Source organism: Neopsephotus bourkii, unplaced genomic scaffold (genome assembly GCF_033783945.1).
Source record: "Neopsephotus bourkii isolate Nb327-2 ecotype Australia unplaced genomic scaffold, CSIRO-AGI_Nbou_v1 NB_107, whole genome shotgun sequence".
In the NCBI taxonomy this organism is placed as follows: Eukaryota; Metazoa; Chordata; class Aves; order Psittaciformes; family Psittacidae; genus Neopsephotus; species Neopsephotus bourkii.
In genome coordinates, this window is record NW_026900624.1 from 15773302 (window position 1) to 15796748 (window position 23447).

Genomic DNA, 23447 nt, shown 5'->3' on the forward strand with positions numbered 1-23447 from the left:
AATAAATAAATCCTAATTGGATTTATTTTTCTTAGGTATCAGAAGAGGGCTCAAATACAACAGCAGAGTATGTAATTTAGATTGTGAGAAAGCAGAGTGAAACATCAATCCACACACTGAAGAAACAAAAACAACCCACTTCTACACTCTATTAGTGGTGAGAACTGGAAAAGGGCCAGGAAACAAGAGAACAGAGGTGTCAATCAGGTCCCATATAATGAATAGCTATGTATACCGTGAACCTGCAACTTGGAAAAAGTGATGACTGAGGACATATGACAGAGTTCTGTAAAATCACAAATGGCAAAGAGACAAGGAATAGGGGTCATCAGGAAAACCATTAAAACAGCCTGACGACAGTTCTTTTTCATACCATGCAATAAACTCAGGGTTCACTGCCACAGAACACTATGGAGGCCAAAAGTAGAAAAGGATTATTTAAAAAGGGACTAAGTGCATTCATTAAGGCCAGGTCCAGAAGGAACTGCCAGTTCAGAAAGTCCGTGGACTGCTGGAACAGTGTCAGAGAAAGATCTCTGTATCCAAGTTTTCTATTTTATGCTTCTGTAATCACCTGTTACTGGCTATTCCCAGAGACAGGACAGCAGATTAGATGGCCTTTTGTCTGACTGCATGCAGTGCTTCTCATGGATTAAAGCTCTTGATTTTGGCATGATTTAGAGTTTGGAAAGGTTAACTTAAAAAAAGAAAAAAGAAAAAAGAAACATTTGAAAAGCTTGTATGCCTCCTGTGCTTCCTCTTTCAATCCTCAAAGACCTGCTCCTTAATCATTCAGTTTCCATGAAGGATAAAGTGTTGCTGAATTAGCAACAAACAGGATTTTGTAACAGCTACTCAAAGCTCCATTATTGCTCCCAGATCCTGCCCAGTCTCCCTTATAAGGCATTTCTCTTGACCCAGTCTCAGCTGCAGGTTAAACATCCATTTTTATTCTTTACTACATTCTTGCTAAATCACTTTGTTTGACTGCTATATACAGTTAAGATACTAATCTGTTGGCCTCCACTAGCTAAACCATTCTCCCAGACCACTCATTTCTGCGTGGGTAAGTGACAACGAGAATCTACAGGAAGACCCCTTGTGGACAAAGGATTACTACGTTGTCTGTAAACATTCTTATTTCACCCAGAATTTGCCACTTTGATTGGATTTAGCCTTCCAGCCAGTCAGACCAATACATTTCTGCAGTGCAGTAAACAATGCAACACAGTCACTCTGAGTCTGTAGCTAGACAGACTGAAGTAGCAGCACAACTAAGTCAGAAAATCTCCTGCATTTATCTGGACACAGAGCAGGCTCTGAGACCAGTCATCACAGTTGCTTTTATATATAAAATATGTGTGCACACAGACATATGGACTAATACATTCATCACTCTCATTTTAGGGACCAACAATCCAAAGGCTATGCTTCACCCAGTAAATGTGCTTTAACTGAGGGCACCAGGTGCATCCAGGACCACGCAGTGGCTTTACAGTCCACTGCACAAGTATATGGCTGTAGGTTCAAAAGCAATCAAGAGGTTACTGTTCCAGCTTGTTCAGTCTTCAGTTCTCCAGACAACCCTTCCCAATCAAGATAACACACAGGTAGATTGTTTGTTTTTATCGCTCATAGTGGAGTTTGGACCCATGTTACCTGGAATGAAACAAAGTGAAAGTAACGTTAATGTTAAGTAAATAAGGTCTGGATAAAATCTGGGCTCATGCTTCAAAACTCTCATGCTCTTTATTCTACACCTTGTGTTAGATTTAGTATTTCCTACTACTGTGAAATGAAGAGACATTAAAGTAAGAGCAAATTCAAAGTATGAGAAAACCACTGGAGAAGCATTTCCAGGCTTTGGCCTGTACTCAGGCCAGCTTCAGTGATATTCTCACGTCCCAGTTGGCACTGAAAAACAGTCTGGCTATGACTTGGGTGGGAGGTTCTCCAAACGCAGAGGTATGAAAAAAAGTCAGGTCACCTCACCCATGTGATCCCCACACACATTCTCAGTAGAGGCCTTTTCATGTTCTGTGTTAAACATCTCACGTACCAGTATTTCTACCATTTCTTTTGCAGGACAAATCCCAGGGCCCCAGGGTCTCTCACTTCAGTAGCAGAAGTACGTTGCTCCCATTTTTTATCATAATAAGTTTTTTTCATTGCTCACTCCTGTGGATTCCTTCTCCATGCTCCCAGTATCTGTACTTTTCAGTGCCTGCATCTCCTTCATTACAGCCAGTTGTTGGTCCAGATGCCCCAGCATAGTTTCTTCAAGCACTGCAATAAAGTGTGTTTGCAGAGGCTTTTGCAAATAAAGGAGCTCATCTGTGCTCTAAGCTCAGCAAGGCTTACATATACTATACATTTACTATACATATACTGCCCTGGGCTTACCTATAGCCCAGGGCAGTATGTACTGAGAGAGGCTGCTGTGTGGCTTGTAGTCACTCTGAACAAGGACAGACCCCACTCATGTATTTGTTCAGAAGGAAGGTATGTGTACATCTCCCAAGTAGTTAGAGCCAGTGGCCATTATGAAGTGAGAACTGGGAGGGAAAACTGCCACAGGTCATGGTGACATGCTACTGAGAAGTCTCAACCTTGCTAAGATAAGGGAGCTTTCAACCCAAGCACTGCCTCTGAACTGCGCTTCAAGTGGATCATTTTTCACGTCACTCACTTGTGGGTATTTGATCAATGTTTCCCTCATCCATAGGAGATGGGGAAGATAATAGCTTTCTCCTCTCCCCCTCTTTCTTGCCACCTTCTTCCACACTGCAACTTCTTAATATCCACATGGGAGGCTGCACCACAACCTGCCCTCACTTTTGTGGCTTCTTTGCATGCTACTGCCTCCTCCCCACATCTCCCCATGGCATTTTGTTCTACCTCCTGTCCCCACTTTGACCCACCCTGCATGTCACTACTAAGTTTATCATTACTCCTATTTTGTCACCACCCCTGTTCCTTTCCCTGTCTGTATCACACTCAAGACCCTCATGTTTACTTTCAAAAGTGCCTGTGCTCCTCTCTGCTTAATCTCTACTCCCAACTCCTTTATTCTTCTCACTGTATACTTGTCTTCTGACCTTTTTCTACAGATCCTGCTGCAGTCAGAGCAAACACACTCCTTGTACGCACTCAGCAACATTCTCCTCTTCCTCTACAGAAAAGAGGCTGAAAATTCCAATTACCAGCTGTCCGTGATCCCACTTTGGCTGAAAAACACCACTGATAACTAAGCAGCTATTTCTGCAGTGTTTCTGTGCCCAGTGTAAATCCTATTCCTTGTTGCAAGAAGCACCCAAAAGTGAAACACAAAATCCTGCTATTAAGTATATATATTCTGCAACCAGCGCTCCTGAGGAGCGAAGGCCAATGTATGGAGCAGCTCGGGATAGCAGACCCTTCTGAATGAGCCCAGTTTGTTTACTGCAGGGGAGAAAACAAGAGAAAAAAGCCAGCACCTTCCAAAGGAACGCAGCTTTCAAGCCTCTGCAGTACTTCCCTGAAACTGCACACAGATGTCCGTGTCTTTGCTGATCAGAGTCTGCCCAGCAGCAGCTTAAAATTAACAAGATTCTGGTCAGGTTCAGAGCGGCTGCTGCTGCTGTTGTGTTCCTAAGCAGGCAACAGTGAAATTCAAGAGTTGTGTCAATTTGATGATGTGGTTTAAGAAAACCTTGTGAAGCAAAGCACAGTCTGTGCAGTGTGCTAGAATACCACCTCAGGATGTTCATTTGGACACTTAACTCTGCGACATTACTATCCGTAGCCCTTGTATTTTCCAGACTCCCAATTCGGACTTGCAGGTATCCTTTTCTAGCATGCAAATACCGAGTCAGATTTTCAGACTGTCACAGAACACACTTTCATCACTTCCCAGTTCAGATTCTCTTCATCACCATTTGCTCTTACAAGGCTGAACCTGACTTTTAGCCTACTTGAATAACGTCTTTCAATTACTCTGCAAACTGCTTGGGGTGTGGGTCTGGTCTCTCTGTGCATTTGCGAGGTGGGATGTGTCTCTGTGGTACTAGAGATTTAATAGTCACTTTGGAGGATGTGTGCACAGGCAGGCCCACAGGGCTTAAGTGTGCTGTTTAATCTTTACAAAAGGTAAGGGCAGCTATTTCAAACTGTGAAGCTCTGAATAATTGCATCCCAACCTGACTGCATACCAAGCACCTTCTCCTTCCTTCGTTTCACTTTTTACCTCCCTTCTGACACCCAGATGATAGCACCAGTTTTTACTAGACTTGCTCGAAGAAAAGTTATACTTTTAAAACTAAGTCACTCCTACAGTTACACAAGAACAAAGTGCCTCCTATTTTTATCTTGAAGCTGGAATTCTATTCATGCCCATGTTCAAGAAATTTTTATTAAATCCTAATGAAGCATGTGCTACTGACTGAGTAGCTGCAGGATCTTCTGGGTAACACATTTTTTCACTCTTTCTCATGAGCCTCCATCTTCCTAATGTGCCCTCTGCCATCTCTACTCACGTGCCGTTAGGTTAGAGAAACTTTGGGACCGTTAGTTTAGAGAAACTTTGGGACCGTTAGTTTAGAGAAACTTTCACAAACAGTGCAACACTCAAGCAGTGATCTTCCTTCAGCCTTTTACAACACCAGATGACCTAAGTCTATTTACATCATGCTTCAAAAGCTGGAGTCTCCCACCACCATGAACAGGCATTCTCAGTTTGCATAAAACAAGAAAATACTTGCATGGACTCTTTGGAAAGACTTACCAGGTGAGGAACTGCACAGTGGGAAGGCTGGTGTGCTGGACCTTCCCTGCACCTGATCTCAGTTCTTCCCTCATTATTACTGAGAGAGGTATCAGCCTTCAGGAAGTGGCAATAAATAAAACCTGAACAGCATAGCGTGATAGTGGCTTTGGGGAAATGGTCCAGACCTAGCATCAGACTGTCTGGCCCATATCAACTGTGTTAAAAGGAATAGGGACATCCCTGCTGCCCAGAGTGTGCAATGCCCCACAAAGGGCCCCACTAGAGACATCAGTCTCTTTCGTGCCTTAATCTGAGTCCAATTTTATCATGACATTGCAGAAATGGTGGGCTGTCTGCTTTAGAATAGCTGACAGTGAGAAACTCGGAGCATTTCTGATCCTGACAAATCACAGATTACACAATACTCTACTTCGGTCACTAGAGGGTAGTGCAAGCCCTCAGGTCCATTCCTCTGAAAGGAAATGCCCATACACCTCCCTATAGGTCTTCGCAGATACTGTTTTTCCTGGCTCTGAGGAATGCGGCCTACCAGCACACACTGCCTGTGCTCAAGCCGTAAAGTGATTTAGAGAGAGGACTTCTTTAGACCAGGGTTTCCTTCTGCCTCCCAAAATGCCAAACACAAATCCTAAATAATCTTAAATGCACAATCCATGCTCTCTTACTGTTCCTTTCTCTTGTGTTCATTTGGCATTTTTGAGTCTGTGCTTCATTCCACCAGAAATATTTCCAAGGACCTAATCAATTGCTGCTGTTGACCTTCCCAATACCTTGCTTTTGTTTTTGGTCTCAGGAGAATGTCTTTCCATTTCACATCATGGCAGTCTCAAGGGAATTCAGTCTCTGCGCCTGCATTTCACATTCATCAGAGCACAGAATGGTCTGTGGCCAGACAAGTTGAGGAAAAATTTTCTCCCTGGAACTAGTTTATTTTCCTGCTAGCACAGGATGTATGGACACCTAGCACAGCTCATTGAGAGAGGAACACAACCAGGCTGAACAGTCCATAGATGTACTTCATTGTCATAAAACATCTAAAACCTTGGGAAGTTAGCTATGAACCCATGAATTGGGAGTCATCTTTATCATAGAATGATAGAATAGTTAGGGTTGGAAAGGACTTTAAGATCATCAAGTTCCAACCCCCCTGCCATGGGCAGGGACACCTCGCTCTAAACCATATCACCCAAGGCCTCGTCCAACCTGGCCTTGAACACTGCCAGGGATGGAGCATTCACAACCTCCCTGGGCAACCCATTCCAGTGCCTCACCACCCTAACAGGAAAGAATTTCCTCCTTATATCCAATCTAAACTCCCCTGTTTAAGTTTTAACCCGTTACCCCTTGTCCTATCACTACAGTCCCTAATGAAGAGTCCATCCCCAGCATCCCTATAGGCCCCCTTCAGATACTGGAAGGCTGCTATGAGGTCTCCACGCAGCCTTCTCTTCTCCAGGCTGAACAGTCCCAACTTTCTCAGCCGATCTTCATATGGGAGGTGCTCCAGTCCCCTGATCATTCTGGTGGCCCTCCTCTGGACTTGTTCCAACAGATCCATGTCCTTTTTATGTTGAGGACACCAGAACTGCACACAATGCTCCAAGTGAGGTCTCACGAGAGCAGAGTAAAGGGGCAGGATCACCTCCTTCGAGCTGCTGGTCATACTCCTTTGATGCAGCCCAGGATATGGTTGGCTTTCTGGTCTGCAAGCGCACACTATCATATATGTCTTCAACCAGATGACGCTTTAGAAGGATGTAGTGAAAATATCAATCATGCATTCTATGATTAGCAAGGAAAGAAAAGTTGAGATCTCAAGTACTTCTCCATAGTTTCTATTTTCAAAACATTCTCCCTTATTCCAGAAGGTGATAAAGAGCAAAATAAAGACTTTCACCTTCTCCTCCACTCCTTGCCCTCTCACCTCAACATAAAAACGTTTTCCTCTCTTCTCCAGTTGTCACAGGAATCGCATCCAACTAAACCCAAATGAGGAAAGAAAGGGTTACACTGAAAATCTGCCTGCACCCTGCTAGTCATGACAATAGCGAACATACGCCAGGCTGGATGGGGCTTTGAGCAACTGGCTCTGGTGGAAACTATCTCTGCCCATGGCAGGGGGCTTAGAACTAGATGATCTTCCAATCCAAACCATTCTAAGATACTGCTGCTGTTTATTCGGGCAGTGCACTTCCTGAACTGTACATATAACCTGTTTTACATAAGGAAACATTCACCTTTCTCTCCCTTTGTCCCATATCCGCTTGCTGAGAAGTATGGGAAAACATTTACATGGGAAGTACCAACTTTACAATAAGAATGTCATTAAATTCACTTCAACTTAAATTGCCTGTATCATTTGATGCAACTTCTACTTTTCTTTGATCCCACGCAATTTAATGTAGAGGAAACAACACCACCTATCAGCCAGACTCAGAACAAGGGACATGGAGACAGAATATGCTGGTACCTGAGATGCCTCCAGTGCTCCGAACACTGGCACGGCCAATGCTGAGCTGCTCATATTCCAGTTTCATGTTCCCAAGATCTTCTCCTGAATGTCCTTCACTGGCAAAAGAGTTGGCCTCAATACTTGAGCCTGGAGACCGTTTGGCCTTGCGACTGAAAAGCCCACTGGCAAACCGTTTTCCTTGCTTTGAATTGGCCTGTGCATCTTCTTTCTTCACATCACGAATAGACTCTCTGGATTTGGATTTATTTTTCAGGTCCATGTGGAGCCGGGACAACAGTTTCTGAGGGCTCCGATTCAGCTTGTTCAAGTTCTCCAGTGGTGGATCAATTTCTGGGAACTCTTGCTCCAGTGTGACTAAGTCATTCAGAAACTGATTTAACCGTTTCTTTGACTCACTTGATTCCTCCTTTTCCATGTTCCCCTGATTATCTTGCCTGTGTCGTGAAGCCCAGAGCATCATATCACCACGGGTTGCCCCTGCCACTAAACCATACTTGGGGTTAATAAACTTCCGAGCCACAGTGGAGGAACGAAGGCCTGGCTTCCCAATTCCAAGAAGGAATGGGTTAGCAATACCCAGTTCCTTGTAGAAATTAACTTCCTCTGAGATGGCATAGAGCTCGCGAAACTCAATGTCAAACATCTCCACATGCTGTCCTGTCAAGACTAGCAGGATGTTTCTGTCAATGTGTGATGAACTCCATGTGAAGCTGAAAGCAGGAAACAAAACCAACATTATATTTCTAGGTGCATTCTTGACCCAGGCCACCTAGCGATACCTAAGATACTTCATAGGAATATGCAGCACTGTGCCATTTGCTCATATGTCATTGCCAGGATGGGTCAGGACAGATACATGAAGCTTATTACTGCTATTCATCAGGTATGCAGACTAGATCTGGAATAAAAGGCCCTAAAACTCCGAAGGACATTTTACGCTTTTTAAAAAGCAACACTGCATCAACAGGAGGAGCCCCCAGAATGGAAACCTCACTGAAGAGAACTCAGCACAGCGGCTGGTCGGGAGTCCTTGCAGACCACCACCTGATCCAGTGTGGAACTATCTCTAGTCCACTGAAATGGTCCACTAGCTTGGGCATGTCCTGTTTTCTAAGGAGCACCTTGTGCTCTATGCCACCTTCTCTGTTGTCCCACCCCAGCTTCTACACACACCACACAGATTACAGACGCTGGAATAAGAAAGGGAATGATACAAAAAGAAGGCTCTCAAGCCAAGTCACAGGCCACTCTTTATGCAAAGAATATAGCTTTGCCTCATGCAAAAGTGACCCACCTGTATGATCCAGTGGCCACCTTTTCACCATCCACCATCAGAAATCGGGATGCCAATGTGCCTCTGATCTTCCCTGCTGGCATGTAGAACCCAACTCCTGTCACAGAACGTATACGGATATTCTAACAGGGAGGTGAAAAGACCAAATGTCACAATAAATAGGGCAGAGAACGATATAATTGCTAGCTCCAAGTCTTAACATGTCACTCACATGATCTCACTACTTCTGTGACTACAGCTCATTTAGTATCATCCACCAGTTATCAGAAGGGTTGCAGAAAGAAAAGCATAGTGCCATAAGACCTGTTGTCATCCCCTGCCAAAGCAAGTCACTCCCCTCCATCAGTTTATAGCCCTGTCCAATGGGTCAGCATCTTTGTAACACTGCCTGCTGTCTTCAGCTATTCATCTTAGCCCACTGGCAAAACAATGCTTTCAAAATCAAGTAATCCCACATCTCCAGTCCTATGCTGTAGCTCACAAGGCCCAGCCCAGTTCAGGGGAATGATTCAGAGGGAGCTCTGAGTCATGTCGGCACTCTCTGAATCCTGATCCCTACTCCACAGCACCCATGAGCTCTTCTCCAGGTTACATTAGCAGGACTACAAAACCAAGGAAGTTTGCAACATCTGTGCAAAGGTGTAAAGGACAGGGTTACTTGGAGGGTACTGTATGAGACAGGTGTAGATTAAGTTCTTTTCGTGCTTGTGTTGTGATTCCCATCAACACATGGCTCGACAAAACTGAGCAAATTAGAAGACTGGACAACTTAATTATTACAGAAGAGAGGAGAAAACAATTCCATTGTTCAAAAGATAAATGTGTCCTGTCTGATACAACAAAAGGAGAACCCTGACCTTTACAATTTTGCCATAAGAACCCCAAACAGAGCGTCCACCCAGATTCTTCACTATTCAACAGAGACTGAAAAAACACAGAACGTTTTCTGAACAAAAGGAGTGGGGTACATCTACTGATGTCCTGAACAGATCAGCAAAAATCTCTGAAGAGGAGGAAGGAAAAATTTTTCATTAAGTGCATGGAAGTAGTCAGAAAAGTACCTCTCCCCAAACCTCCTGTCTCACACCCTCTGGCCAGCAAACCTACACGTAATGAAACAAAGCACTACCAGGCACAGAGAAAAAGCAGATTTAAAGTCACACAACTTTCATCAACAGATGTGTGCCTGCACTTACTATAAGAATAGATTTGCACATATTGGGCCAAGCATTATTCTGCTCATGGGTCCTGGCTACATGCAGCTAAATTGCCAAAATGTCCAACAACACCCCTTCCCCCCAAAAACATTGTCAGTGTAAGTTTAGAGCAAATTATCTTGTCACTTTGACACACAAATATAGACCATTTTATTCATTTGACCATCTGTTTCCATAAGAATTCTTTTAACAATGAAAAGCTAAGAGGTATTGTGATCCAGAGTAATAAATCCAGGGTTGGGAGTCAGATAGTCCCAAGTGTAATCACAGTTCTGATGCTATTCGCTGTGATGCTCTGGGAAACTCAATTCACCTTTGCCTCATCCTTCCTCCATCTGCAGAGCAGGAGAATCATGAGGATTCGGCTAATGCTAGCACAGCCTTGGATCCCACATAGAGCTAAGCCCTATGATTATAAACCTCACTGACAGCTTCACAGAATCATAGAATAGTTAGGGTTGAAAAGGACCTTAAGATCATCAAGTTCCAACCCCCCCCTGCCATGGGCAGGGACACCTCACACTAAACAATCAATGCACAGGAACGAGTGATTATAAGAATGCAGATCTCTTTCAAACAGCATTTTTCTAACAATAACTCTTACCTTTTGAATCTGCTCCTCTTCGCCTCATTAAAATACAGCAGCAGCAATACAAATTCTGACTAACAGTAACTGATGATACTACTATTTTGCAGTCATCTATTGCTTGATCTGTCTGGAGTCATGTGTGGGCATTAGCTAATTAATGCTCACAACACTGCTGAAAGTATTACCCTGTTTTAAAGATGAGAAGCCTGAGAGAGAAAAAGATGAAGTGATTTGCCTAAGGCCTAGCAGTGAGTCATATGTGTGGGATGCTGAATACAGGTTGGCTACAGCACGGGAGAAAGGGTGCCCCTTCCAGTATTTAGAATAACATTTGTAGCTGGCTGGCTGATCACCAGAATAACCAGAAATAATTACTTTCCTTGCTGAGTAAAGCTAAATGCTGGATTGGCCAAATCATGGAATATTGATTGCAAGTGACGAGAAGGACTCTGTTTTTCAAATCAGTCAACACAAGGGTCCTGTACCTCTGTGAATCAAGAAATACCAGCCTGTGTGAGCAGAAAGTCTGTGAGCATGTAACAAGTCTGGATTTTATTGTGTTTGTATATTACATCATCTTCTTTCGGTGGGAATAAAGCACACCTGAATTTCTGCAGTAACTGAACTACATATAATACTTAGAAAGACACAGAGGGGATAGAACCAAACTGCTGAATACATAAACCGCCTTGAACAAAGCAGGCACAGGAGTGCATAAATACATCTTGAAATGCAGAAAACAAGCACAAAGTCATATAAACACCGAGTCACTTAGGTTATTTGTATAATGTTTTCTGCCTTGAAGAAACACAGAACATTTGTAAGTTGATACATCAAGCTGTACAGAGGAGGAGCAAGTCCGGGTTCATGTACTAGAGACTACACAACAACAAAAGAGGAAAGACAAATATAAATGAGGTGATACTGCAGCCATTTTGGGGTGTGTGTGGGGGCCACTACTGTTACAATAGTAATAAATATTTTGGGTGGATGACCAGAGAGTTCACCAGACAGAAGTGACCCCTCCAGATCTGTTATTCTTGAAGAAGCCTGCTTGAGATTTGTCATATCCTGGCTTATGGAAGCTGCAACCTGCATTAAATGTCCACATTTACTTTACACAGGCTTGCACCACTCCTCAGCACAAGCAGTGACTAACGTCTCCCTGGCAGCAACTTAATATGAACTAGTAACAGTCAAGCCTGACACAGCATCCTAATACAAAGAGTGAAGGAATCAGTCTTTCTTGCTTTATTGTGACACACTTTTAAAGCTCACCCTGAATCCACAGAGAGATAAATTAGACACAGTTTAGAAAGGCTGGGTTGTGACTGACACTTTGTTGCTACCACCAGACAGACCTGGGCATTAGTGCTTACAGCTGGGGGTGAGTTGGGAGGCTACTCAAGACAGACCCTAAAAGGAAGCATTTTAAGTACTTCCAAAAGGGAATCCTGTGCGTACTCTTCCTTTTGGAAGAACTGCTGATTTATATGATCTTTATTTCAAGTTGGGATGGATGGCATGTGCCACCTCTAAACTAACAGACAAAAGCAGTAGCCAGTAGATGACAGTGACTCAACAGACCCTTACAGTGACTGTGGTTTTCCACCATTTTTCCAAAATTCCACACTGAACGTGGAGATCCCCTTTCTGCTGTCCCCAGAAAAATCAGATCCCTTCAGTCGATAGAATTCATCAGGATAGCTCCTATCCTTTGTTTTCTCGTACTACTGCTCCACCCTACGTGTTTGCCACGAACAGTTCTGGAAAAGGCATGCTTGTTGACAAAATAGTAAAACTTGCAGGTATTCGAATCATAGAATCATAGAATGGTTTGGGTTGGAAAGGACTCTAAGATTATCCAGTTCCAACACCTCTGCCATGGGCAGGGACGCTTCACACTAAACGATGTCGCCCAAGGCTCTGTCCGACCTGGCCTTGAACACTGCCAGAGATGGAGCATTTACTACTTCTTTGGGCAACATGTTCCAGTGCCTCACCACCCTCTCAGTAAAGAACTTCTTCCTTATATCTAACCTGAACTTCCCCTGTTTAAGCTTAAACCCATCGCCCATTCTCCTTATCACTACAGTCCCTGATGAAGAGTCTCTCTCTAGCATTCCTGTAGGCCCCCTTGATACTGAAAGGCTGCTATGAGGTCTCCATGCAGCTTCTCTTCTCCAGGCTGAACAGCCCCAACTTTCTCAGCCTGTCTTCACACAGGAGGTGCTCCAGCCCCCTGCTCATACTTGTGGCTCTAATATATACAAATACTGGTAAGAAATTCCAAAAATCAGGCAGAAGTTTTTAAGAGTTCAAGAGTTTAAGAGAAGTTTTAAGAGTGAAGTGAGGGTAAGAATTCCTTACATGTTGGGAAAATGAATGTAAAAATTAACATGAAGGTGAAACTTCCTGCAGGTAACTCATTCCCTGGGCTTGCTTGGAGCTCTAAGTGAACTTCCCGTCTTTGAGCAGGAGTGTCTCTTACTGCGGTCTTGATTAGCAGAAGCTAATCAAGAAAGAGAGAAAGAGAACTCGTCTGAAAGATGGTGAGAACAGCCACCCTCAGATCAACTAAAAGACAGTTTGTGTGGGACTATGAATTTTGTAGTTGAGTACTTCCACTTAAACTTGAGAAGAAACTTCTTCTCAGTGAGGGTGACAGAACACTGGAACAGGCTGCCCAGGGAGGCTGTGGAGTCTCCTTCTCTGGAGACATTCAAAACCCGCCTGGACACGTTCCTGTGTAACCTTATCTAGGTGTTCCTGCTCCGGCAGGGGGATTGGACTAGATGATCTTTTGAGGTCCCTTCCAATCTCTAACATACTGTGATACTGTGATACTTCGATCCATCATGATCTCCGAAGAACACTCTTGTTGTGACTGATACTTTGTTATCACTGGACAGACCCGGGCCTAACAAACATAGAATCATAGAATCACAGAATAGTTAGGGTTGGAAAGGACCCCAAGATCATCAAGTTCCAACCCCCCTGCCATGGGCAGGGACACCTTGCTCTAAACCATATCACCCAAGGCCTCGTCCAACCTGGCCTTGAACACTGCCAGGGATGGAGCATTCACAACCTCCCTGGGCAACCTATTCCAGTGCCTCACCACCCTAACAGGAAAGAATTTCCTCCTTATATCCAATCTAAACTTCCCCTGTTTAAGTTTTAACCTGTTACCCCTTGTCCTATCACTACAGTCCCTAATGAAGAGTCCATCCCCAGCATCCCTGTAGGCCCCCTTCAGACACTGGAAGGCTGCTATGAGGTCTCCACGCAGCCTTCTCTTCTCCAGGCTGAACAGCCCCAACTTTCTCTGCCTGTCTTCATATGGGAGGTGCTCCAGTCCCCTGATCATTCTCGTGGCCCTCCTCTGGAATTGCTCCAACAGTTCCATGTCCTTTTTATGTTGAGGACACCAGAACTGCACACAATACTCCAGGTGAGGTCTCATGAGAGCAGAATAAAGGGGCAGGATCACCCCTTTCGACCTGCTGGTCACACTCCTTTTGATGCAGCCCAGGATACGGTTGGCTTTCTGGGCTGCAAGCGCACACTGCTGGCTCATGTTCATTTTCTCATTGACCATAACAAAGGTCTGGCAAAACATGCCCTGTAGGCTCACGAAGCCACATGACTTATACACACAGGGCATGTATTACATGCACACTATTACTAACAGCCCAGCATGAACGGGCCAGTGATTGAATTTCAGTGTTTGTTTAGTGATCTCTGGCCTTCACACAATCATTGAGGTTTTCTCATTTCATGCTTGGAGTCAGTAAAGATCTTTTTGTCTTTTGTTTTGTGAGGTACTGTCTTCCTACAGCAGTTTCCCTCCTGGGAGACTGTCAGCAGATCATGATACTTTCCCACCCCAAAATGATACACTAGCCAGGAATTTTGTGAAAAAGCCCAGCACTGTATATAGACAAAGGGGCAAAATCAAGCATTAACAGTAAATCTCCCTGTATTAGGACCGTTGAAGTATTCACTCTGTGCTGGATGAACACAGCGATGGAAACAAAAGGGTGGGAATCAGTGAATGATCTGAGCATCTGGTGGTGACAAAAGACAGAATAAGCATCCTCGCCCTGCAGCAGTGACAGCCCATGGTAGCGTGTCATCTCTCTTCCTCTTTCCCTGGGATCCTTTTCCCTGCCTCTAAACTTTAAAGTTACATCCCATATTGCTGCAACTTTCTGAGGAAAAAGCCTGTATTGTCCAAGTACTCCAAAGGAACGGTGGGAAGGGCGGAAGGATACTAATGGCCTGCTGGTGAAAATCTTTTAGAAGAAAGCAAAATGATTACACAAAAGGTCTGTGTAAGGAAAGAATGTTTTGCCTGATGCTGAAAATCTGTGGGTAAAAAAAAAAAGAATCAGACATCAAAGCAGATATCAGAAGAAAGTCATAAATAAGGAATGGGTGAATGATAGAGTTAACTGCACTAGAGTTTCTCATTCTTCCTCAGCAATTCCAGCATCATCTGTGATCAGTGTGGGACAAAACGATTCTGCCTGAGCAAGACCAGAGGCCCAGCTTGCTGTCTTTCAAAATCTGGGTCTTCAACACCAAAAGATCAAAATGACCCTCAACACATTCCATCAATGAGGTGGAGGTGGGGAAAGTCATGAAGGGGAAGCCTTAACCTTGCTTGAGATTCCCTGGGTATCTAAAGCCTGGTGATTCAGGGCAATCACTGTATGATGACTTCTGCCATACTGACCCAAGCAGCAGCATAAATACATCCAGGGCAGCTTTGGGCAGGACACTAAGAAGCCATCTTCCCTGAGAGGCAAATGACTTGTTTCCCCTTACAGGAAGGCTCTTCCCAGACCTTCCATAGTACTATAAACAGGAATAAACTGCACTGACCTTAGCGAGATTAGCTAAAGCCTTATCCACACTGGAAAAGAAATACAACTACCTTAAGGGCAATTTAAGATACAACCTGAGATAGCTGGGAAGAAGGGCAAAAAGTTGAAGGACAGCACTCTGCAGGTTGGACATCTGCTGAAGTGTGAATAACTAGGTCAAAAAAAGAATGTTAACAAGTCCTTTGCAATGGATATCCTTCAGCTCAACTTAGCAGGAGTCTAATCAAAAACACAGCAAGGGCCACGGTGAGAGAAGGAAAGCACAGAAAGGACACAGAAGAGTTTTCTCCTGCTATTGAAGACAACAGTTTGAACTCTACCTCTTTGGAAAGTGTAAGACAAGCAGGCTGCTACAGGATCTAGTCAATGCTGTGGCATGTCACTGGATAATTGGTTTTGGAGGGTAAAGTCTGGGTAGATACCTATGGAGAAAGAGGTAGAGGAAAAGCAGAAGGGGGCCACTTCCTGTTTAAAAACAGAGAAGGCAGACAAAATGCCAGGACATCTTTTCATTCACTCTATCCAGGACTTAAAATATGCAGTACTGAAGGCATCATTCCTACACATGAGGGACACGGTGAGAAAAGTACTGGGAAATGGGTACCAGAGCAAATGGAACTACTGCTGTGATTTCACAGTTTTGTACCAAAGAGTTTCAAGCCTAAGCCACAGAATACCCCTGAAGCTTGAAAAAGGTCTGTTCTGTCTTGCTTTCAAAGACAACAGAGGAAAGAAACTTCTATCTCTGTTTTGGAGAAAGATGAGAAAGCTGCTTGGCTGGATGTCTTTTTTTGATGAAGTCCAGAAACTCAGAGCAGAGTGATAGTTCACAGGAGCACTGTTCAGATATATGCAAGTAATTTTCATCCAGAACTAAGATGATTCTCCTAAAATGGTTAATATCAGAGAATCACAGAATAGTTTAGGTTGGAAAAGACTTTAAAGATCATCAAGTCCAACTGTTAACCAATATGAGCCTGTATAATCTTTGGATCTTTTTGAGTTTTGGTTGTGGATTTGTTTTTCAACTATTAGTTGAGTGTTTACGGAAGATCTGCCCTTCCTCCAGGAAAAAAGGCTTTATCCCTCCCCCCACCTGCTCAGAACAGCTGGATCACAAGAGGGGAGAGTCTGGCATCCCATAGGTTGTTTCCAACCTAGCAACTTTGTCAGTATTCAGAACAAGTCTGTAGTAGTGACAGTGACTAAAAAACATGAAAAAGGCAAGGAATACACCACTAACTATAAACACACAAAGGATTTCAGTCAGTATGTAATGGAATGAGATTCTACTGAGGCTGCTTCTGCCAGCCAACCTAGGCTGACGACTCAGTTGTGCTGCATGCACTATATGAAGGCATACTCTGTTATGGAACTGGAGAGCAGCTATGCTCCTCAGTCCCATATGTTCTCAGGCAAAAGAGGACTGCAAGCTCATTCACTCGCAGCTGATCACTGATGGACAGGAAAGTCTTGATTTCACAGTGTATATTTGTCCTATAACTGCGATCCATGCAGACAACAACTCATAGTGCTATACCGGACTTCAGTTTGAATCCCTGCAAACAGGAATTTACTCAGACAATTTTCTTCCCAAACAGGAATTTTTAGGTCACAAGGTCTCAGGTGAAATGCAAAAACTCCAAACCTTTCCTTTCTCTTTCTTTCTGTATTAGCAAGCCACTCTCTTATACATCTATGTTCCACCAACCCCTGTCTAAGTGCTGTGATGTGACTTGCAGGAAGACATGTGTTTGCCTGTTTGAGTGAATTCCAAGCTTCATTACTCCTGACCTGCAGGAGCTGATGATTCAGTATTGAATATCTTACCCGGATCTGTAAGTCACTGAGGTCAAGGCATCTGCACATTTCCAGGAAGAGCTTCACACCCTCCTCATCTAGGATTATGTAGACTGGGATCCAGCGCTTATATGCTGCATCAACAATATCGCGGAAGATGTCCCGGTCTGTAAATACATCCATGACTACTGCAATAATCTGGAAACAAGAAGAGAGTAGACAGACAACTGAATAACATATTAGGAACTGATGAAAGGGAGGTACATCATACTGATGTAATAAAAAGGAGAGCACAAATACCGGAATATGGAGGAGGAGGATATAGGAGAAACAAAAGTACAGGGATGTACATGCCCAAGCACTGCCGATAATCTTGTAATTTTCTGGTTTGGCTCCTGCTGCACTGTGGAAGGAACTTAATAAATGTCTTTGAGATTTCTCCTTCTTCTAAGGGAAGATGGAGTATTTCAGCAGCCTGGGGAATGCCCAATACCTGATTTCTCCTCTGTATTATGAAACTTTTGTTGCCTCTGTGCAGATCCACTTAAACCAAAGAACACCACTGAAAACAGATTGAAAAATAAGAGTGAAAAACACAGCTCTGACACTTACTCAGAAGGTGACTAATGGAAGAATGAATGTGCTGAGGAACCAAGGCCTGAATCCTCAGCCAGGATGCATAGCCCAGACAACAAGAGTTTTATTTCCTTTTTTCCCAATTCCCTGTAAGAAGTCTGCTCTCAGGGGAATGGCTGGGGAATGTCTTACGGAGCTCAAACATAAACACCTCATATTTGCCAGGAAAGGACTGGGGTGAGTTTTCAAGATTTGGAGGCAAAATGATCATTCCTTCTCTTCACATGTATATTTTTTTTCTGGTATAAAACTATGCCTCTTTCCAGGCATAGATTTTACATAAAAACAAAAGGCTGCACTGACGTGACAGACAAGCCTGAACATCCATAGGATGTGTAACAACAAAACCAAGAAGGTTCGGGGCAACTTAATGCTGAACTTAGATGTTTTGTCATTCTTCTCCCTTTCTCATGCTGACAGTATGCTGGGAAGAGCTGCCTTAATTTCCCAGGTGATGGGGTCACAGTGAGAAGCCCAGGCTGTGGTGAGGATGGTACATCCAGGTGAATGGAGTTGAAGACTGGATTGAACAGTGGATTTTCTTCACTTGGAGTTTGGAAGAAGTGCAGCTGAAGTTGAAAGAACTCCCTATGGAAGGGGGAATAATTCTCACCAGAGACTTCTTTACTTTCAAAAATGCCTTTGAACAAATTGCTTTTGGGAAAGTGATGCCACAGTAAACCCCTACTGTGTTTGCTGAGTCTCTGCTTGTACGGCCAACAACAACCAACACATCTGCTCTGTCAGGTTCCTTCTGTCAACAGTGCTTACGCAAGCTCTTCTTTGTTAGAAAAAGGAAAAAAGAGCTGACATTGTGCTCATGCTCATTATTAACATGTAGGTTACTGATACAGGTGAACTACAGTGGAGCTACATCATACTAAGTCCCCATATAACTTTTGCTAGGCAGAACCGGATTTCAGGTCCTGCTTTGGTTCCCACTTCCCAGCACAAAGCAGCAAGATGCAAGGAATGTTACCAGAACCTCTAAAAATTAAAATACAGTGAACTTTTGCTACTTTATTCCTGCATAACTTCATATACAGGCAGATTATAATTAAAGGCATGAACAGTTTATGTAGTAATTCAGGCCTGTTATGCTCCTGCTCCCCTCCACACACTGTGGTATTGATGTAGTAATTTAGGAACAAGAATATTCATTTGAAACAAGAACATTCATTTGAAACAAGAACATCCACATAGAGAACTGATCAAGAATTGATAGCAGAAGTGTTGCTTTCTTTCCATCCCTTCCATTTGCAACGAGTTCAATGACTGCAGAAATTACAACATGTACTGGACAAACCGTTAATTGTTGGTACTGGCCTCACAATATGAATGGATGGTTCCCTCCGGGCTTTGGGGCCCTGGATCAGTTCAGGCTTCTTTGCAAGACTGTGAATTAAATCCATGCAAACTGCAGTCCTGTTCAAAAAGCAGATGAGCTGCCTTGCAGATGGCACTTCCAAGCCAGCAAAACGTGCAGTGGGCAACCCCTGTTGTTGTGTTAAGTCTTCTCATACCCTTGCCGCAAGATTACCTAGGAGCGTTCCCAAGTACAGCAAGTCAGAGCATGAGTGTCTGCCCCTGCAAGAGGTTTTCCCCATTCCTCTATCTATCCCATGGATAATAAACTTATCTATTAGGCCCATAGGTGTGCCTGGCTCTTCATAGATATGTGAAGATTGGCAAGCATTAACTTGCCAATCTCACTGCAGCAAGGCAGCTTAATTAACATATGTTTGTAAAACACTGATGATAAGCCACCCACAGACATGTGCCACATTACTAGTACCTGTTTAGACCCCCCTCAAAAAAACCCCAAACCAACTCTGCTGAACTAAAAGCTGCTACCTGGAGACTTTTAGTTTCCAGGGCCAGCTCAGCTGAACACAATAGGCATAGTTATCTATGAAAAGGACCATTAAACACTCAAATGGCTGTTAAACATCAAACCACCTTTGGGCTGGGAGGGGCACAGTTTGTCCAGTCAGTGAAAAACATGAAAACCTACAAAGGAATTAATTATTTCCAGGTGCCAGGCACAGCTATGAAACAGCAGCTTCCCAGGGCTTTCCCAAATGCCTCTACAGTCTGTAGAGGCATTTGGAGCAGCGCAAAGGTGATGGGACGTTGCACTAAATAGGAGCATAAGGATTTTACAGCTTCTGGCTCTTGTATACGACTGATCACATCAGTCACTGAACAGGATTTTGGGGTGTGCACGTACTTTTGTGAGCAGGGAGCCGTGAAGCTCACCGCTGGATTAATTAATGCCTCTGGAAGTTTTCAGTGTTTCCCAGCAGATTTAGTTTTAACAAGTCTGCGAAAGTTGTGTGTATAGTGTGTGCTGGCGGGGACAAAGAAAGGGGGGATGAAACAGGCGAAGGAGGAAATCACTGCTGCATTAGCAGAAGAAAAACCAGAAAGCAGACAAACTAAAAGCAGGAATGAGCCTGCTGGGCTGTTAGCCCCCTTTCCCAGGGGGGGTGTCAGCCCTGAAGGGGATCTGTTCTTGGGTGGTCTTTCCTGGAAATTTCACCTACACCTAGAAAAACCTCCTCATTGCCCCCTCCTATTCAGCACAAGCTCTTGTAGCATCGTGGCTAGTTTGTTTCCTTGCCATGGGTGTTCTGTCACCACTAACAGTCCTTTCCAGCCAAAGATAAATAGGAGGCACAGCCACATATTGTCTGGGCTGCTCACAGTCCAGGCTGGATGGTGTTGAGACCACAGAAAATAAACCTAATAAACCACCATTCCATAACCACACTCGCTGCCCTGTGTTTAACTAGGGATACCTGCACATACAGGTTGGACTTGATGATCTTAAAGGTCTTTTCCAACATAGCTGATTTTATGATTCTACAAGAAGGCTGGCTATGACAGCATCATAACCTGCCTTTCCCTGAGTCAGAGGATCAGACTGGAGCAGAACAAAGCAAACCACCAACCAGTCTCAGGGTTGGGGGATGTGTAAGCGTTTAACCCCATTCAGGGCATCAGCTTTGGCAACAAGTGACTGGCAACAAACTGCAGGGAGAGACCTGCCTGGTGGACACCAACCAACTGGAGTGCGTATGGAAGGGGCCAAAGAGCCTGGCCATGGTGGGCTAGCTATTGCCTCCCTTCCACCCCATGCATCCCCAGCCTAAAGCCCTCCCCATGCAGGCAGCCATGGCCCAGGCGTGAAGGCGGGCAGGGATGCCCCATCGAGGCCAGCAGCCCCATGCGGTTGCCGGGCCGTACCTTCTGTGCCTGCTGGATCATCTCCCGCACCACCTCCTTCAGGTGTGGTGCACCCTCCTCCTTGCGAGGGTGCGTGAAGAGGGCCACTCGGCTGATGCCCCGGTAGAAGGTCTTGTCGGTCCAGCCCAAGTCCAACGGGGGCACCTCCGTGTCCGAGCACTCGGGCCAGTAGGCCAGCGAGAGGGTCTCTCCGCCGGGCCCCCGCGCCACCTTGCCACCCTCCGCGGGGTCGTCGTACCCCCGCCATCCGCTCCGCAGGGCTTGCAGCTCCCGGCTGGAAAGAAAGTCGCGGAGCTGCTCCTTCCTCAGCGCCTCCCGGTAGGCCGCCTCGCCCCGGGTCACCAGTGCCTCCAGGGCCCGGCGCTGCTCCTCGCTGTAGTAAAAGCGGGCCTGGGCCTCCGTCACCTTCTCATTGACGTGCAGCTCGTCCAGCAGCAGCACCTGGGACTCCGCCATGCCGCCGGCTCCCGCAGCGCCGGCCGGCCGGGACGGGACGGAACAGGGCGCTGCACAAGGAGGGAAAGGCAGCGCCGGTACCGCCTCACCTGGCCTGCCCGAGCCCGCCCCGACGGGTGGGGCGGCCTCGCCGCCCTGCGCCGGCCCCGCACGCTCCACACTGTCCCCTCGGCCCTACCCCTTTCCCAGAGACTGCCCCGAGGCGGAGTGGGACGGGGGTGGCAGTCCCACGGAACGGCCCGTACCGGGGTCCTTGACCAGAGAGCTTGGAGGAAAAGCAGACCTGGGCGCAGGGGGCAAATACAAAAGAGTATTTAAGAGAGGTTCTGCCCCCTTTCTCAGACGTGGCAGCCAGCCGGGGGTGCTCATGGGGGAAAGAAGGAGGGCCGCGAGTAGGACCGGGATGGGGCCAGAGCACCACGGTGGCTGCAAGCCATGGCCGGTCGGCTGCAGCGGGCCGCTAGCCAGCCCTCTCCAAACCCACTTACAGAGCAGCAGCAGCAGCAGCTCAGCGGCTCCAGCAAGGCAGGAGGTGGGCATCCTGTGTACACATGGGGAGATGACAGAGCGGTTTGCCCGAGGCCGCTCAGCAGGCTGGTGTCAGAGCGGGGAGCAAACCAGCCATGGTCCTAGCTCTGGCTGGGAGCGTGAATAAATACCCCCAGCTCGATGCACGCATCCCAGCTGGGAGACTAGGGGCTGTAATGTTAAATTACGATTTCTGCGTGCTATGTGATAGTTGTTAGGGGCCCTCATCTAGATCCAGGCCCCGCTGCGGTTTGCAGCGCGCACACAAAGGATGAAAAGCAGGCTTCGCCCTTGCAGCCCAGGAACAAAGCTGGCAGGGATAAGCAAGGAAATGGGAATAAAGGCAAGGCAGCGGTGAAATACAAGGCATTTGCAGTGCTTTACATATGTGATTAGCCCTAAGTGCTCCCATGCATGAAAACATTGTAGGGACAGAGCTGCTGGAGGTGTTCTTTGCCTCCTCCTTATAAGCAATCACCTGCTCTCCGTGTGAGTTAGCTTAGAAATCCAAGGATGAGGTGGGGCATCAGAGCTCATCCAGTACTGTTCCTCTCCTTTAGGTAAAAGGGAGAATTTTAGTATTCCAGCCTGTCAGCAGGAGCTTTTCCTAGCATGAAATTAACTTAAAATTTGAAATTGTACTTTGCAGAGGTCTGCCCCTCCATCAACTCACCTTTAAAAATTAATTTCAATATAGGTCCTTTTAGCCCGATTTCTGATGCAAATGGGGCTTACGTGGTCATGGTACCTGCATCTGCCCTCCTGTCTGTCCCTCTCTAGTAACTGGTGAGCCCACTGGCCAATTTTGAACAAGCATAATGGCATCCCTACAGGTTTTGTGAATGCAAACGGTCCGAGAGCGAAAAAGGGACCCTGTCACAGTCCCCAACAGGAAAGTTACAGCGTGGGTTCATGCCTTGTTATGTTGCGGATACTCCATAAAAGCAAAAGCACTAATAAGTGCCTGATCTGTCTGAAAAGCTTCAGATGAAGTTTATGCCATCTTAGACACCCTAGTCAATCAACCACGGTATACAAATACACAGGAGATGCAGATTTGTTAGTTCCAGTGCTCACAGTGCTACGTGTTAGGTCATTGGGGTTTTTTTTGTACCAGAGGCTGCTATCAGCTCTGCTATTTCATGTGTGGCTAAATAAAAATCTCTTTAATCCTAGATGCTCTATTCATTTGTAGCTGCCCAATGTAATCGTTTGCGTTCAGCGAAGGCTCCCACATGAAAGCAACAGTAAGTTCACAACTATATGTTTAGTTTTATATTTAAAAGCTGGCGAACATTTCCCACATCCAAGCAAAAGCATTCAGTTTGTTGTGATGAAACGTTTAGCCCCCATCTCTCACTCTAAAAGACAAAGGGGTGTCTGTATGTTGATACAATAAATAGGGACAAGGAGCTGTGCAAGAGCTGAGGGAGACCCTTTCCCAATGCCTGCATGTTTCCTGTCCTCCCTCCCCATTCACACAGCAATATGTTCCAACCAAGGGCATTTCCTGTATGGAGTTTTTATAAGGCCTGATGGTTCACTCTC

At 45.3% G+C, this 23447-nt stretch overlaps 1 protein-coding gene across 1 annotated transcript; it reads right to left on the reverse strand.

The window, feature by feature from the left end:
• FAM83F (family with sequence similarity 83 member F) lies at positions 1 to 21508 on the reverse strand. Its single transcript, XM_061364373.1, has 5 exons — positions 20916 to 21508; positions 17061 to 17228; positions 8533 to 8654; positions 7236 to 7948; positions 1 to 1659 (listed from the first exon to the last, which is right to left on the reverse strand). The coding sequence occupies exons 1-5, from the start codon at positions 21369 to 21371 to the stop codon at positions 1595 to 1597; spliced, it is 1524 nt and encodes a 507-aa protein (XP_061220357.1). The 5' UTR covers positions 21372 to 21508; the 3' UTR covers positions 1 to 1594.
• Between the last annotated feature and the right edge of the window lie 1939 nt (positions 21509 to 23447).

Bases quoted from the DNA above. Each gene is read 5' to 3' on its own strand.
- FAM83F (XM_061364373.1), bottom strand. From the start codon at position 21,371: ATGGCGGAGTCCCAGGTGCTGCTGCTGGACGAGCTGCACGTCAATGAG. The intron at 8,655-17,060 runs GTAAGATATTCA...CCTCCCTGTTAG, and splicing joins TCAGTGACTTACAGATCCGG to AATATCCGTATACGTTCTGT. The intron at 7,949-8,532 runs GTGGGTCACTTT...TCCTGCTTTCAG, and splicing joins GTGGCCACTGGATCATACAG to CTTCACATGGAGTTCATCAC.